The sequence below is a fragment of the Sceloporus undulatus genome, chromosome 2 (assembly GCF_019175285.1).
Source record: "Sceloporus undulatus isolate JIND9_A2432 ecotype Alabama chromosome 2, SceUnd_v1.1, whole genome shotgun sequence".
Lineage (NCBI taxonomy): Eukaryota > Metazoa > Chordata > Lepidosauria > Squamata > Phrynosomatidae > Sceloporus > Sceloporus undulatus.
In genome coordinates this window covers 286,974,500-286,990,509 of record NC_056523.1, presented here as the reverse complement: position 1 = coordinate 286,990,509, position 16,010 = coordinate 286,974,500, and the positions used below count along the sequence as shown (strand labels likewise).

General features: G+C 37.2%; 1 protein-coding gene across 1 annotated transcript in view; it reads left to right on the top strand.

Moving 5' to 3' along the window:
• The window catches only part of RASGRF2 (Ras protein specific guanine nucleotide releasing factor 2), a 147,548-nt gene that overhangs the window by 96,452 nt on the left and 35,086 nt on the right, over positions 1-16,010 (top strand). Inside the window, exon 18 of the mRNA XM_042447812.1 lies at positions 6,392-6,498. Within this exon, the coding sequence (XP_042303746.1) occupies positions 6,392-6,498 (107 nt within the window). The remainder of the gene's footprint in view (positions 1-6,391; positions 6,499-16,010) is intronic.

The following is a 16,010-nucleotide window of genomic DNA, read 5'->3' as shown; positions in this document are numbered from 1 at the left end:
AAGGGAATGCTTTCCACTGTCGAACAGCCCTTACTGTTTTCTGGATTTTAAAATACTGCATTATAGCCACAACAGAGGAATCCTAAGGAGTTAGCCAGTGGACTGGGAACTTCCTATTTGAGGTTTCGACCTCCAACAAAAGTAAAACATTTTTTTTCTGCTTAAAGTTGGATTGAATCGGCATATTTTACCTCAACACCACCTAAAGTTTTCCTGTTGCAAAAGTATGGAGGCTGATTGAGAAATCCAGTGTCCTCTGCCTAACTAAGGGGCCTGTCGCCTCACAAGAATGGAGACATGTTGGATTGCAAAGGAAGTGTTTTTGTTGTGATGCAAATGAATGGTAAATTTCCTGGACTTTGAAAATCTTCCAGTTGCCACATGGCCAGAAGGAGGAGGTGCCAGCCTGCAAGATACATCCCTCCATACCATCTTAACTAAGAAAAGAAATAGCAAAATTCAGGCCCATGATCAACACCTTCAATTTTTCCCCCTCCTGCTGGGTTTGTAACACCTTGGCTGATGAAGAAGCCAGTGAAGTTTCGAAAGCTTGCAACATGTATATTGTGCATTTTGGTTGGCCAATAAAGGTATCACTGTTTGATTGACAGATAGATAGATTTAAAGAGGTGCACACAGCTGTATGAAACACCAATGTGTATGCTCACTTCACAGCAAGTGAATTCTGGGTCAAGGCCAGGGGAAATATGGGAGGGAAAAAACGTTGAAGTTGGTGAGACAAGTATATAGACGTCTGAGAACATAAAATGTGGATAGAACAGATTCCTTTGAAATAGCAGAAACAGTTCCTACAATAACAAGAACTAGTTGTGTAAGTGCTATATTGAGAGCAACAAAAAATGGGAAAGCAATTAGATGCAAAAGAAGGCTAATGGATGTAGTCTTAGTCTGATTAATTATATACATTTTAATTTTTTAAATTAGCAACAATAAACATGTTATTTCTATAAAAATTTCCCCATATTATAATCAATATTAAGAAAAATAAAACCAATTTGTGATAACATTGTTTTAAAACAAAGATGGAACAAGTTGTCAAGTGGGTCATATGATTCATATGGAAACTGGGAGGGAGGAGGAATCATGGCAAATGAAACGCAGAGTTTACATTCTCAGGCCCTGAGTGAACAAAAACTACCACTTTCCAATATTTTTATAAGAAATTTCAAAAATTTGTACATATATTTCTTCATAAATGCAGTAACACTTTAAAAAAAATCAGATTCAAGAGAAATCTAAACTGGCAGATTTGTCATCTAGACAAAAGGCTTTGGATATTAGAAGTCTGGCTCTGAAACCCTGGATATACAAATTTGTGATGCAGTGACCACCTCTTTTTTTCCTGATGCTTCTCACTTGTAACTACCACATGGTAGGCTTTTTCCACATGATTATATCTATACAGAGAAAAACTGTGTCATTTGATATCAGATAGTGCAGATATTGAGAATTTAATTCACACACACACACCATAACATGTTAATAACCACGTTTCTTTATAAATTTGTGGGAAAATACTAGATATTAAAACAATTGAAATTTGGACGATGTAGAGGATGGTGCAACACTATTTTACATTTAAAAAATCAAGAAAACTAATGGAGGAAGTAATGGTCAAGTGAGATAGCTGGGGAAGACTGTGTTTCTTCTCTTGTTTTATCTTTTCTGTTACTACTGTTATGTAGACTGATACTCCCAGGGGTAATTTCCTTTCCTTCCTTCATCAGTCTTCTATCAGCCAAAAAATTTATAGTATCAGAAAAGTTTCCAGAGCAAGGTGGAGTGGTTATACTCATGCTGCCATATAGATAAAACAAGAGAAGAATAGTGGCTGTCATTAGTTACTTTTCAGCACAGAGATGACAATCACCAATCCACTTCTCTGCTTCAAGTTTCAGATATGTTTATAAGGATAAACATGAAACTAGAGACACTCTGAGGAATTTGCTGTACAAAAGAAGTGGGTGGAGAAAAAGTTAATCATCCCTTTTCCTCCTACAATTCTTCTTGGTTGAAAATTACCCTTTCCTGAAACTAATTTCCCACGCCAAAAAGCAAGTGTCATAGTCTAAATGGATGTATTTTAGCTTAGTTCCATTGTAGGCTGCAAACCATGTAATGGTTTGTGATATCATATTGTATTTAAGACATAAAAAATGAAAAATGGGCAGAAATGTTTTCTCCATATGCAGGCTGTGTTTGTAGAATAAGCTTTCATAGTGTTTTCATTGTTTAAAACATTATTAGTTTATTATTATTTTGTAAGATGTTTATTAAGTACTTTTTGTGGTTTTAAAACTTTTTCAATATTTTAACTCACAGACTATTTTAATAATTACTAAATGAACCAGGAGAAATTCACTCTAGATGTCTTTATTTGTGAGTAAATATGATTTTGGTATTTGGATTTTTTTCAGGGAAATTCACACTTTTTAATCATAGCACTTAAAGACTACAGCCCACTTTTACTTACTAATGAGATTTGTTTTGGACTGCAATGTTATAATGCCATTCACACTTACATGGCAGTAAGCCCCACTGAACCCTAAAATTCATGGCCAACTCTTTTTTGTTCCATAGTATCTCTTGATCTGCCTGATGCCATAACACTACAGTCCACCTGCTCTATCTTTCTAAATAATCTGTTTTTATCATTCAGAAACATCTGTTTACCATTCCTGAGAAGGCAACTGCATCTTTTAAACATTATGCTATTTTTTATCAGCAGCTGGACATAATCTTTCCTTTCTAATAACACTGCAGATTCCATTAGATAGGTTCTTTCTGATATGATTTTTCCATGTCTCTTCTGTATTCTTATTTTTTTTAATGGACACAGCACACTGCTGCTGCACAACTTCTGTTTAGCTCAGTGAGTTGTTTCACAGTACATTTTAACTTTTTTTGCTGTGAGTATAAATAAAGGCTAGCATTCTGTTCAGCAGTTACAAGATCATAAACTGGATTTACAATCTGGTAATTTTTGGGATTCATGATTACATTTGTTAATGACTGAATGTGATCCCAACGAACACATTTCTGAGTGACTATTGATTAGGATGCTCTATGTGCTCTCCCAGTTGTGGGGCACATTAAGAGAAGCAGCTGCAGCATGACCCTGAGGGGTCTGTCCAGCTTCCTTTTGGTTGGAGAGCATTATCAGGTGGTGGAACTCCATCACTGTAGCTGCTTCTGACAATGGAGGATCTCTACCACAATGTTTGGAAATTGCAGCACCTATTTTCATCAGTCAATGGATACTTTCCTGTATTAGAAAGCCAGAGAAAATAGTGATAATTAAAAAAATAAGACCTATTACAATTAGCAATTTTGTAAAATAATTTACTAATTTTGTAATGTTCTTTCCCACTAAAACCAGAAAACTCTGTTGTTGTTTTGACCATTATTTATTTTTCTTCATTGTGCATTTTAGACTTTCAGAACCATCTCTAGTCAAGAGAAAAAAAGATTTTTTTAAAATGAGAAAAATATTGATTGAGTAGCTCAGTGAAATTTCAGTTCTCTTTTAGTAACAAAAATGAGGCAATCAGGCCAGCATCTTAGTCCCCTTCCCCTTCTGTCATCAGCCAGATGCTGGTGCAAAGTAAATAAGCAACAGGGGGAATTCATTCCAAAATAGCTGGGGAAAAGATCTCTTTTGTTGTTCCGTAAACCACTGGCTGCTTCTGCAGTTTCCCTGACCATGTGACAGTTTCAAAGGCTGATGTGTGAACCAGGCAATTGCCAATTCTTGAGAAGGTTTGGTGGCAGAAATAATCCAATTTGACAGTGCTGTAACAGCCATTGCTCAATGCTATAGAATCCTGGGAAGTGTAGTTAGTTGTGGCACCAGAGTCCTCTGACAGAGAAGATTAGATATCTCACAAAACTACAGTTCCTTTAATTCCATGGCAATTAAAGTGTTGTCAAACTGGATTCTTTCTGCAGTGCAGATTCAGCCTTAGAGGGGTTGTCTGCATGGGCTAAAAGGCCCATGTTCCCCCAGCTTCATGTCATATAGTTCAGTCAATGTAGGTGAAAACCCTGGGGGTAGCATTGGTGGCTGTCAGACTGCTTGTGGATCCAGTGGATCTGGCCCAGTCTCAGGGTAAATAGCCATTTTGTTGTTTGTTGTTGCGTGTCTTCAAGTAACCAATCATGGGGTTTTCTTGGCAGTTTCTTCAAGGGGGTTTGCCATTGTCATTCTCTGAGGCTGGAAGAGTGTGATTAGCCCAAGGTTATCCAGTGGGTTTACATGCCTGATCCAGGATTCAAAACCTAGCCTCCAAAGCTATTAGCCATCTGGTATCCAGGGAAACATCAGTAATACAGCAGTACGTAAAGATATGATTTAAATTATATCAGGTTAACAAAAAAGATGAATTTAGAGAAGATCATCTTAGAGAAATGTCTCTACTATACTTAAAAGATGGATCATGTTTACGGGCAAATGATAGCAATAGTAATTTATTTTGACAAAAATAGTGAGCTTCTTGTGTGTAACCAGGACTTTTCTCTTAGGCCCAAAACACATGGGCCAAATAAAGTGTCCTCTGGGTACTTTGGGGGCATGTGTTCAAATAACACACACTCCCAAATTGCTCAGAAGTCACTCTGAGGCTGTCTAAGGTGGTCTGAAGCTGGGCCAAAAAGGAGTGGCAAAAAGCTACTTGCCGGTTGCTGTTTGGGACCACAGAGTCCAGTTGCTATCGTCCTGGAGCGATTGGGACCAGAGCAGTCTCTGACTGCTCCTTTTACACCATCTGCTTCACCCTATAGATTATAGAAATATGTGATTTCAGGCAAAAGGATATAAAATCTGGAAATAAATAAATAAAATAATAAATAAAATAAATAATGAAAAGTGTCTTAGCAAACCATAGTACATAATACTTTTCTTAATAGGTTGTTTCAGGCCAATGAATGCTGCATTCATTTTGAAGACTATGTAGCATTATATTTTCTTCTAATATTCATAGTATCATAAATCCAGAGCATGGAAAAGTTACTTTTTGGGGACTATCCCTCCCAGAATTCCTAGATAGCTGGGTATTCTGGAAGTTGGAATCCAAAAAAATATTTTTCAACTTCTGAATAAATCCTCAAGCAGTTTTATTTCTCATTTTCTTACTCTTATGTTGTTATGTTGTTTGCTTCCCTTACATTGCTCTTCAGAATTCTATAATATTTATTATAAGCTTCTTTCAAAGCTTACAGCAAATCAGACCTAAGGTCTCTTTTACAGCAGCATTGTGTACTGAAGAATGTTCCATCAGTTAAAAAGCAGAAAGAGGAGAACACAATAACAAGAGATGTCTGTAAATAGCTTGTGCATTTAAGAATCTTCACCAGCTGAAACTTAAAAAGACACAACCAAAGCAAAAATTAAAGCAGCCAAACATATAGGTACATACATCTAGTATTGCATTATGAACAAACTCTGTCAGACCTTTGGTAATGTTGAAAATGGACTGGCCTATTCTGAAGTATACCAGCTATTTCCAGTCCTGAAACTGGGCCAACAGCATACCTGTTCCCACAGATGTAGCCATAAATATGGCTCTGATCCCAAGTAAATGAACCATGTGCCATTCATATGACCAACACGTTGAAGAGACTTGAGAGAATCCTCTTTCCATACAAGTTTACATTCTTTTTGGAAACCATGTGAGCAAATGGAGACTTTGGGGCAATTCCCACTGCAGTTTGCTCAAAAGCAGGATTCGGTGCAAAAAACCCTCATTCCCATTTGAAACCGCTTCCATTCTTCATTGGATCAATTCCAGGAGGAAAGAAGCGGGACAAACACAAATAACCCGGGTTTTCCTGACACTACTTCAGAAGTGGTGTTTTTTTAGAAGAATCGATTCTGTAGCATGCCCAATAGTGGGAACGCCAGATCAGAATCGATTCTTTTTTTTCTTTTTTTTTTTTTTGCAATAGAAATAATCTAAAAATCAATATATTGTTAAAGCTCCATCTAATGGGAATGACAAGCGTTCCCAGCAAAAAAAGTGATTCCATAAAAAGTTCCTTTTCATAGTGAGAACGAAGGACCTTTTGGGAATTGCTTTCAAAGTGGAATATGGATTATACCCCAAGTGGGAATGACTCCTTTGTGTGTTTGCACATGGGGGAAAGCAAAGAGGAGAAAAACAGGCAATTTTATTTTTTCTCTATCCTACACGTTTAATACAGATACTATATCAAAATCTTCAAAATCTTTTTCAATGTTAAAATTCAAGGAAACATGCTTTTGTCCAGTAGGTTATACAGTGAAGACTTTTCTATTGGTGATTTCCTTAGATTCCCACCCCACATTCCTCTCACTGCATTTATTTCAACATAATCTGTCTTTTAAACTTTGTAGGATTTAATAACTCCGAAAGAACATGCGATAAGGAGTTCATAATACGTCGAGCAGCCACTAATCGTGTCCTGAATGTCCTTCGTCACTGGGTCTCAAAACATTCTCAGGTACATTTTATTTCAAACTTTTCTAGTAAAATCTAAATCATGTGAAAGATTTGTATTTCCTTTGCATTGTCAGGATGTGGTACACCCTTCCTTCCTTAGTGCTACAGAATTGTCAGGTTTGGTGGTTAAAAGATCTATAATAACATGAATATAATTTCCGCCTCCTATCTTATTAAAAATAGCTCTTCTATGAAATACTTCTTCTGTTCTAAGCTAGTCAGTGATTCTCAGCAAGAAAACATTGCTTTTAGTCAAAAGGAATGCCTTTGCATGTCACTCTCATGAATAAGAAACGTTTATACCTATCAGTTAATGCGACAGACTCAGGATTTTTGAGAATCCAGCACTGGAACAGCAAAATATGTCTCCTCTGTTACTCATTAAGTGTATTTTAATAATCCTCAGTCTGTAGTGTACTCTTACAATTTGGGATTGAACCTGTAATCCTCCAAAGAACATCAGCATAACAAATGTATCCCTGTGTGGTTCAGCCATTATATTTCTGCACAAGGAATCTAATGCTGTCATGTTGTAGCTCTCCACAAAACAGAGAAGAAAATTTTAGTAAAATGTAGTGAATGAATCAGTCAGTCATGGAATGTCTTCACATCAGTAGTGCATTTTCTTGACAATGGTTAAAGCTGGTAATGACATGCTCCTCCTGGCTATGCTGACTGTTGCAGTTGTCCCCTTAAAAATATTATTTGCCATCACGTGGAATGTTGTCATTTGGCATTGGTTTCAGGTTGCTTGTGTGTTGACATAAGAACCGCCTTCTAGATGAGACAAAATTTTGCCTAATCACAAAACTTGGAAGTAACGAGCTCCTCAGTTGTTATTTTTGTAATGGGAATTTATTATAGTTACATTTAAAATTTGTTATAATGAACGGGGTGAAATTACATTGTTGATGCAATGAGATTTCCGGTTAACATTTAACCTTTACCTTTAGAATGCATTTTAAGAACCATTCTCTTATCAGTCCTAAGGTGTGTTTCTTTAAAAGTAATAAAAGAAGAACCAGCAACACAATGGTTTGTATCCAGTCTTGTCTTCTCATGATGTGGGCAAGTAGGACAATCTCAGTTTAGTTATCTTGGCTTCTAGGGAAAGCTCAGGCCTTGTTTGTTCCATTTGTCTGCCTGTTTAGTAGTTCACAGTATCAACAGATCTCTTTCCCAGCACCACATTTCAAATTAGTTGATTTTCTTCCTATGTGCTTTCTTCATTGTCTAGTTTTTTCAGCCATAAAGAGGAAGGGAAAATACAATGGCTTGGACAATCCTGAGTTTAGTATTAAATTATACATCTTTACACTTTTCATGATCTTGCCTAATTCCTTCAAAGTTTCCCTTCCAAGTCCTAATATTCTTCTGATTTCTTGGCTGCTGTCTCCATTCTGATAAATGTCTTGAATCAAGATATGGAAAGTCTTGAAGTGTTTCAAAGTCTTCATCATCTAATTTAAAGTTATGCCATTCATCTATGGTCATTATTTTTGTTTTCTTGATGTTCAGCTGTAAACCATTTTTGCACTTTCTTCTTGCCTTTCTTCAATAATTGTTCCAGGTTTTTGCTATTTTCCTTCCTCCAGTTCTCATGCATCTTTCCTCATGAGTTTAATTGGTTACTGTAGTTCCTAGTGTCCTCTTTCTTGGGAAATGGAATGTATATTGAGCATTTCTAATTTTTGGGCTGTTGTTTTGTTTACTCAATTTGTTGACATACTTTAGTTAGAACCAGAATAGATTCTGTCTCTGTAGCTTGAAGCAGCTCTATTGGTATGCCATCTGTTCATGGTGATTTATTTCTCACAAGTGCACTGAATGCAAGTCTACTCCACCTTTTAAAACTGGACTTTCATCTTCATACGTTTCTTCTTTAAATTTCTCTGTTATTCTTTTATCTCTTTTATATAGTTGTTCTGTGCATTGTTTCCATTGTCATATTATTTCAGTTTGTTCATGCAATGTGTTCCCCCATCAGTCATAAATCATCCTCACTCTTGATATAAATTTCCCTTTGGTTTTTTGGATCTTGTGGAAGAGGTCTCTTGTTCTGACTACTAGCCCTGAATGCAATGAAGCCTCTGGGTCAGTTAGACTTATCTACATGTTGACTTACATTCAGTAACTGATTAAATTGGTTTTTTCTTGCTTGGATTCCAGCCAATAATATAGCAACATGATCCCATTCAATAATATAGCAAGTTATTTCCCTAAACATTGTAATAAATTACAACTATGGGCTACCTTTAAAATACTTCAACATGTAATAGCACACCCTCCAATTGTCATTATTTGGCAGAGATGATCCCAATTAATTCTTCATCATACAACTTTTGCAGGTGCTTTTACAATATCCCAGTTTTGTTCTCTTCCTTCCACTTTCTTCCTTTGTCATGAGCTTACTTCAGTTGCTGAAAACTGAGTTCAAAGTGTAAAAGTAATTTGCATGCTGTTAACCCATCAGAAAGGAGAGGAGAAAAGAAAAGAGGAGGGGGAAAAATTGACCGAGGTGAAAGCAAATTTCTTCACTTTTTCCTAGCTTGTCTGTTCTTCCGCATTTATAACTTTGCCATCTTGACCACTCTCTGATATTTCTTGGCCACATGTGTCCTAGTTCTCATCTGTGAAATGCTGAGGAGTATTAATGGGAGTTAATAATATTCCTAAATGAATTTTAAAGAGTAATTTCTTAAACTCTTCCTAGTTAAGGAAACATTCTCACAGTGGCCAATTACTGCTTCCTACTGCTGTTTCCTAGAAGCTAGTATTTAGGGGCATGCCGCTCCTAATCCTAGAAGTCATATATAGTAGACACATGTACAGAGACAAAATAACAGTTTCGTTTGATGGTTCAAATAAGGGGCCACTTTGGTTTGCTTTGGACAAGGTGTGTTTCTTTCAGACTCATTGCACAATCTTATCGTGGTTGTCCAGGACTTCAGATGTTTCACCTTTGAATAACTGTATGACAGACTGCAACCATCATTGTGAACTGCTCTGATGGCATGTGTCAAAGGGGCAACTGTCAAGGCCCTGGTGCAAGCCTTCAGGATATTCCCTTCTCATGCTGTCAAGAGCAGAAGGAATTGCTTGTAAGATGTGTATGGGGACTTCGACAGCTGTTCCCACATGTACCTTGAAATCAGTCAGCTACTCTGTTAGCAAGAGCCTTGCAGGTATGCATATTAAGGCTGCTGTAATGGGATAGGGGATGGGAAGAAAGGATGAATCTTCTAGAATAGCTGCTGGAGTAGAAAGCCCACCTCCTCAATAGGGACCCTGGTGCTGCAAGGGCACTCACAGTAGAGTGGAGCTGATGACTCTGAAATTAGTCAGGCACTGGATCCACTCTGTGTCTTAGCCTAGATTTTAAAAGAGCTATTGAAAAGACTAAATCTATTTGTGGGAAGGGGGTATCACTTTGGATAGTTCCTTAAAAAATCTTGTCTAAGTGTGGAGCAGATATTCCAGCTGACATTTCAGCTATCCTACTTCACTAGACCCTTGCTTTTCGATCCAGCCATTTTTAGGGTAGTGGCTCTTATATTTTCCCCTGTCTAAGTGAACTGAGATAAAGTCAATTGAAACTCAATTGGTTTGCACAGAGGGAAAAGAGAAGCACTATACCTGAAAATAATTGGGAGGGGAGATTATTTTATTCATAGCAGATATTTATGAGGGCACTTCTGTGAAAAAATGTCATGAAGCAGTTCATAAACCACTGACCAATATAGAAACTACCCATATGCAAACCAATCCATAAATGTGTACAATAAACTCAACTTACAATAAATATGTATAATAAACTCAACTTCATCACATCACAACTGCTTTATTTTAATTAGGCTTATCTCCTGTCAGTTATGATGTCATAAAATAGGCTTATGACTTTGTAATTATTTCATATTCACATTTATGATCATGGTGCCATTTCCACAATTTTAAATGCACCTAAAACCCACCTTAGATCTCTGTCAGCCATCCTAGCAATGGTATTCTGTGATTCTGGACAGTGGGGCACTGCAGCATGATGTGACCAGCCCCCTCCTATCAGCAAACATCAGTGCAAAGAGCAGAAGCTGGAACCTGTGTAGGGTCCATTCACAACTTTGTATAAAACCATCTGCTGGTGGAATGGGGCTGATCACATCATACCACAGCATTCTGTTTATTAATGCTGCAGAACTCTACCTCTCAGGATGGCTGACTGGCTTTTAAGGAGGGTTTCAGGGGTTGGATTAGGATATGGTTGCTGTATGTCTGATGCAGGATCTTGGCTATAATATACTGATAAACAAGCAGATGCTCTGTTTTCTATTTCTTCTGTGTGCTAAATGTAGTAGAGAATCTATCAGAGAAATTGAGCTTTTACAGTTATTAAAATATATATGGATGCTATTGTGATTTGCTGTTATTTTGTTATTGTTATTTTGCCATGTATTCTGGGGTTTAATTTTAAGTTGTATTGATTTGCTATGTTAATTGTTATGTAGTTTTTATTGCTATTGTTGTTATTTGTTTGCATTCTTCTTGCTATTTATTGTTATTGTGAATTGTTATGTTATTTTTCATTTTATTGTTATTGCTATGTGTTTTTTTTTTTTACTGTTGTAACCCGCCCGGATTCTTCATGGCTGGGCAGGCTATAAATAAATAATAATAATAATTATTATTATTATTATTATATCATAAATTATAGACATGCAGTTCAGTTGTATGCATATTTCCTGAGAGATAAATCCCACTTTGTCTGGTGTTATATTTCCTAATATGTATCTATAGAACTGCAACAGCAGCATCATTTCTCATATGAGAAAGTCCAGAATATTTTACCATAATTAGTTGCTGAATTTCATATTAACTGGACAATTTATAAGTATTCTCAGAACAGTTTCTAAGGCTCTCATGAGGAGGAGACACATACACACTTCCACATTGACCCAAGAGGGCTTTTAATTCAGATCTAAGAACCACAAAAGGACATTCTGATTAATTGTTTCATCTTCTCCTGTGGGAATCTCCAGTGTATTTGTAAAAAATACATGCCACATTTGGTCATATATTAACTATATAGCTATATATAAAATATTTAATATAGGTAGTTATAATATTGCTCCAGCAAACAAGTTGAAATGTAAGGTTTTGATCTTCTACATCCCTTCAGGAAATATGAATCCCCTTAAACTACTAACCAAGCATACAATCAGTCAAACTAATTAGAGGTACACTGTAGTTGCTTCGGCTCACGTTTGACAAGTTCTTCTTCATTAGCAAGTGGGCCTTTTGGTGATGACATTAGACATTCTAGATCAGAAGATCTGCACACAGAAGTGTCAGATGGTGGGTTTTTAAAAAAAATCACTACTGAAAATGGTTGTCTGACAACTCCTGTTGTGACTGGGTTGTTCTTCCAAGGTTACTGTGGAGTGGCAAAACAGCCAAAGGCCTTTCAGAATTATGAAGTCATTTTATTAGCATAGCTTAGAAACTTAAACAAATTATATGAAATCAGATTTGACAGGCTGCTGTTATAGCCACAGAGCTGGCACTTTCCCTAAATGCTGATACCTAGTTTTCTGCTGAAATTAAAAGAGGAACATTTTATAGCAAAACGAAGGACAAATTAGAGCTATTTCCATTTGTAAATAATACTCAGGCTTCATGGAATATAATTTATTGACACAAACTTATCAAGATTCACTTAAATTTATTTCTAAACTTGGTACCACAACTAGACTTAAAAATTATATAATTGCATCATAAGAAGCCTGCAGTGCCTGCAGTAAACATAGCAATAAAAGCTTTGGTTCTGAAATAATGGATTTTACTCTGGTTGTGTGTACCTGCCTGCATCAGACAAGGTAAACTGCAGCTACTTTCAGAAGCCTTTACTGACCGTGTATGAACAGCAAAACAGTGAAAAAATGGGAAAGTAGCTAAGCCTGCCTCACAGCTTCTCAAAGCATGTTAAACATAGATATATAATTTTGGTTACCCAAATGGAAAGGCTAGTGAAAGAAAGGGTCGTAGCTGGATACTTTTTTTTAAAGAAGTCTTCAAGTAGTTTCTAAAAAGGCTAAAATTACAGTATCTACTTATGCAAAGCATACCTGGCCTAGTTATTTCATTTCAGAAGTGCATATTGTTAGTTTTGAATTAAAAATTGCTGAAACTTGTTGAACTGCTGTTCTTTTTTGTGGTGTAGAAACCAATCTCCATTCTTTCCTTGTTATATCTATCTCTGGTATTAAATGTTTCATTGAACAGCTAACACCCAGGAACATATTTACTTCACCAACTGAGGTATACCTGTATGTGTGTACAATGAAGCCATTACTTTCTTTTTCTCAGGCAAAACTAAGTATGGGCTCTCCAGTCCAGACTGGTGACATGGACATGGCAGTTCCACTCCCATATCTTGTAGATGATCGAAAGCTCTTTGTCTAATACTTATTTGTATGAATCTGTTTGGATTTTTAGGAGTTGCCATGTTGTTCACCTAAGCTCCCAAGGTTACAAAACCCAGCTCTATCCAATACTCAGATCAGTATCATTATTTCCCTTAAGTATGCTTACGCTTTGATCTATTGAGAAATTAACAGGAGAATATATTACAGCTTTTATTTTAAGATTTGTTCTTGTAGCATAAACAGCACAGATAAATACGCTGTCGTCAGCTGTACAGCTTACATATACCTTGAATCAATCTGGACACAATCTTGCACCTCACTTAGAATTATACATCAAGGATTTACATCCCCTGTCCTAGCATATCTGTTTAACCTTATCTATACACTGGCATTTGCTAGAGTATTAAATAACAAGTGCATAAAGAAAAGAATATCTTGCCATATGTAGGAATTCAGGTTATCAGCAATTGCTTAGCAGCAGCAGCCTAAATGTGTACCACTTTGTGGAGAGCAAAATCTGGTACTGTGCTGCTCAAAACATTTTATCTTACACCCTCAATAATGAGAAAAGCAATCTAATTATGTGGGTATAACTTAGTTCTTTTATTCTCTTTTGATGCCCACAGTGGCCTGGAACAGACCAGCTGATAAAGCCAGCTTTTGCACAGCTTGGGGGCATGGTGTTTAGATGGTGCACACCCCCAAGACATCAGGAAGCCACCTTGGCTGACCATACTTGAGTGGCTTCAAGACATACTGGGGATGCAGTGTTTACATGCCTCAGACCACTGGAGCAGCTTGAAGCCACCCTAGGGTTGTGGCTGGGCCACCATAGGCAGCTTTTTACCAGCCCAAATAGGTGTTTTCTGCTCCTATTTGGGCCAGCTGCCAGGTGGATTGGAACCACTGTGGGTGGTTGCCATGGCACCGGGTCGAGCGCCCAATCCATCCTTTTGCAGCAGTCTGTTCTTCCTCTAAGTGTATTGGTTATCCAATCAGAGGTTTATATATTACAGTCCACCCTCTGTATCTGTGAAAGTGCCATCTGCAGATTTGAACATCTGTGGATGGCAAGTCCGCATTGGGGGGGGGGAGCAGAGGAGGAGGAAGAGGCAGAGAAGATGAAGAGGAGGAAGGAGGAGCTACCACTGAGGAGAATGGAATTTGGGCATCTGCAGATTTTGGTATCTGTGTGGGGATCCAGAACGGATCCCCCAGGGATACTGAGGGCCCACTGTATTTTTTTGGTTGGTACACTTGAGTCTAGTGCACAATCCACTTTAAGGATATAAATAATAAACACAACTTTCAATTAATTCTGAAGCAATTTCAAACAGTTCAATAGGCTATTAATTTGAACAGAATCTTTTTCTGATGGTGCATTCCAGGTTGGGAAGCCCATGGTTGCAATTTGTATTACTAACAAAGGATCCCTTGAACCTTCCTATTCCTCATACCAAAGGAACTCTCTTGGCATTTTGATCCCATTTAGCACTATTGTGGAAATTGTGGGTTATGATTACATGAGTTCTTTGGTAATTCAGGTTGCCATTGGAAGACACATTGCTACTCACATGTATGTACCAATTTGAACATTTTACATCTTTTGAAATCCAGTGTGAAAATATATTCTTTATTTTCCTCTTTGCTATAGGCTGTTTTATTACCTGAGTATTATGGGTAACTTCTGGACCTTGGGAAGTTGCCCAAGCCCTGCTTTAAATATTGCTATAGTCTACACTGGGGTTTATCACTAACAGGTGTATCTAACCCATTATTAATTGTTGAGGATTTGGAGGTACTTTTGACATGCATTCCTGTTAAGTTTTATTTTATTTATTTATTTAGAGTATGTTTACCCTGCTCTTCAGTCAAAAAGGGTCCCAGAGTGGCTTACACGTTGTAAATTGGACATTCCCCTGCCCTGAGGCTATTAAATCTTACTGAAAATACGTATAATATAGGTGAGATTGGCTGCTAAGAGTAACATAGGATGTCACTGAAAACAACACCCTCTAATCTGTTCGTTCCTGTCTAGTGAAATCCAGTGAAGCTATTTAGAATACTGAAATGCCTTGGCAAGATTTTCCTCAATCCTGAATGTAAAGAAGGGACAAGGAAATTTAGTTCAGTGATATCAGACTACATGATGAGTTCTATTAGATATTACAGGACACAAGGAAGGAGAAATGGATATTGGGTGACATTTACAATGACAGCACCATGTGTCATTTTTAAAATCTAGTTGTGTCTTGAGTGTATAAATTCTACTGGTTTTTGCAAGATCTGTAACTTTTCTCTGGATTGTGCCCAAATGACACATTACTTACCTATATCCCATTCTTTACCAGGTTTTCAAGTGAGGATTTTTCTTCCTGTAAATTTCTGTTATTAATTACTTGTAGATTTTTCCTCTCCTTTTTCTAGAAAGGCAGGAGCATGTGTGTGTTACCATGATCTCAAAATGCAGTTAGTTTCCATGGTGATGCACTGGTTGTCCCATAATGTGCAAAGTGGCCCCTGTTGTGGGCTGAATATGAGTGTTTAGCACCCACAGTGCAATGCTCCTACAATTTTCGTAGCAGAGCATCCCAAAGGTATTTTTCATTTCTCGCCTCTTCAAAGCTCAGTATTATGTAACAAGCTCTAACAAATGCACTTTCTTTATATGCAAGAGAAAGAGTTCTAAGAATTATGCTGACAAGCAGTACTCCTCCTCCTCTTCCTCCCCCTTTCCAGATGGAAGTTGAGAGCCCCTGCCCCCAGTAACACTGCAAAACTTTTATTGGCAAAATTTCTTAAGAACAAAGATAGAAAGTTGACTCTGCTTTTAAGAGAGCCAGAGCAATGTGAGACAATAACAGGTATTAAGTCTGACATATTTATATGTATAATGTGACAAATCTGGCATGTGGGTGTTTTAAACTTTTCTATAGTCATCATTGCTACTCAAGAAAACTGCATTAAGAAGTTTCAGTAGCCCTCCCTGTCTTTGTGCTCTCCTGTTGTATTGGACAAGATGCCCCACTACCAGGATGGACTAGGCTATATTCAGTTATTTAGCTGAGGGATAAACTATACTTGAAGCTCAGCT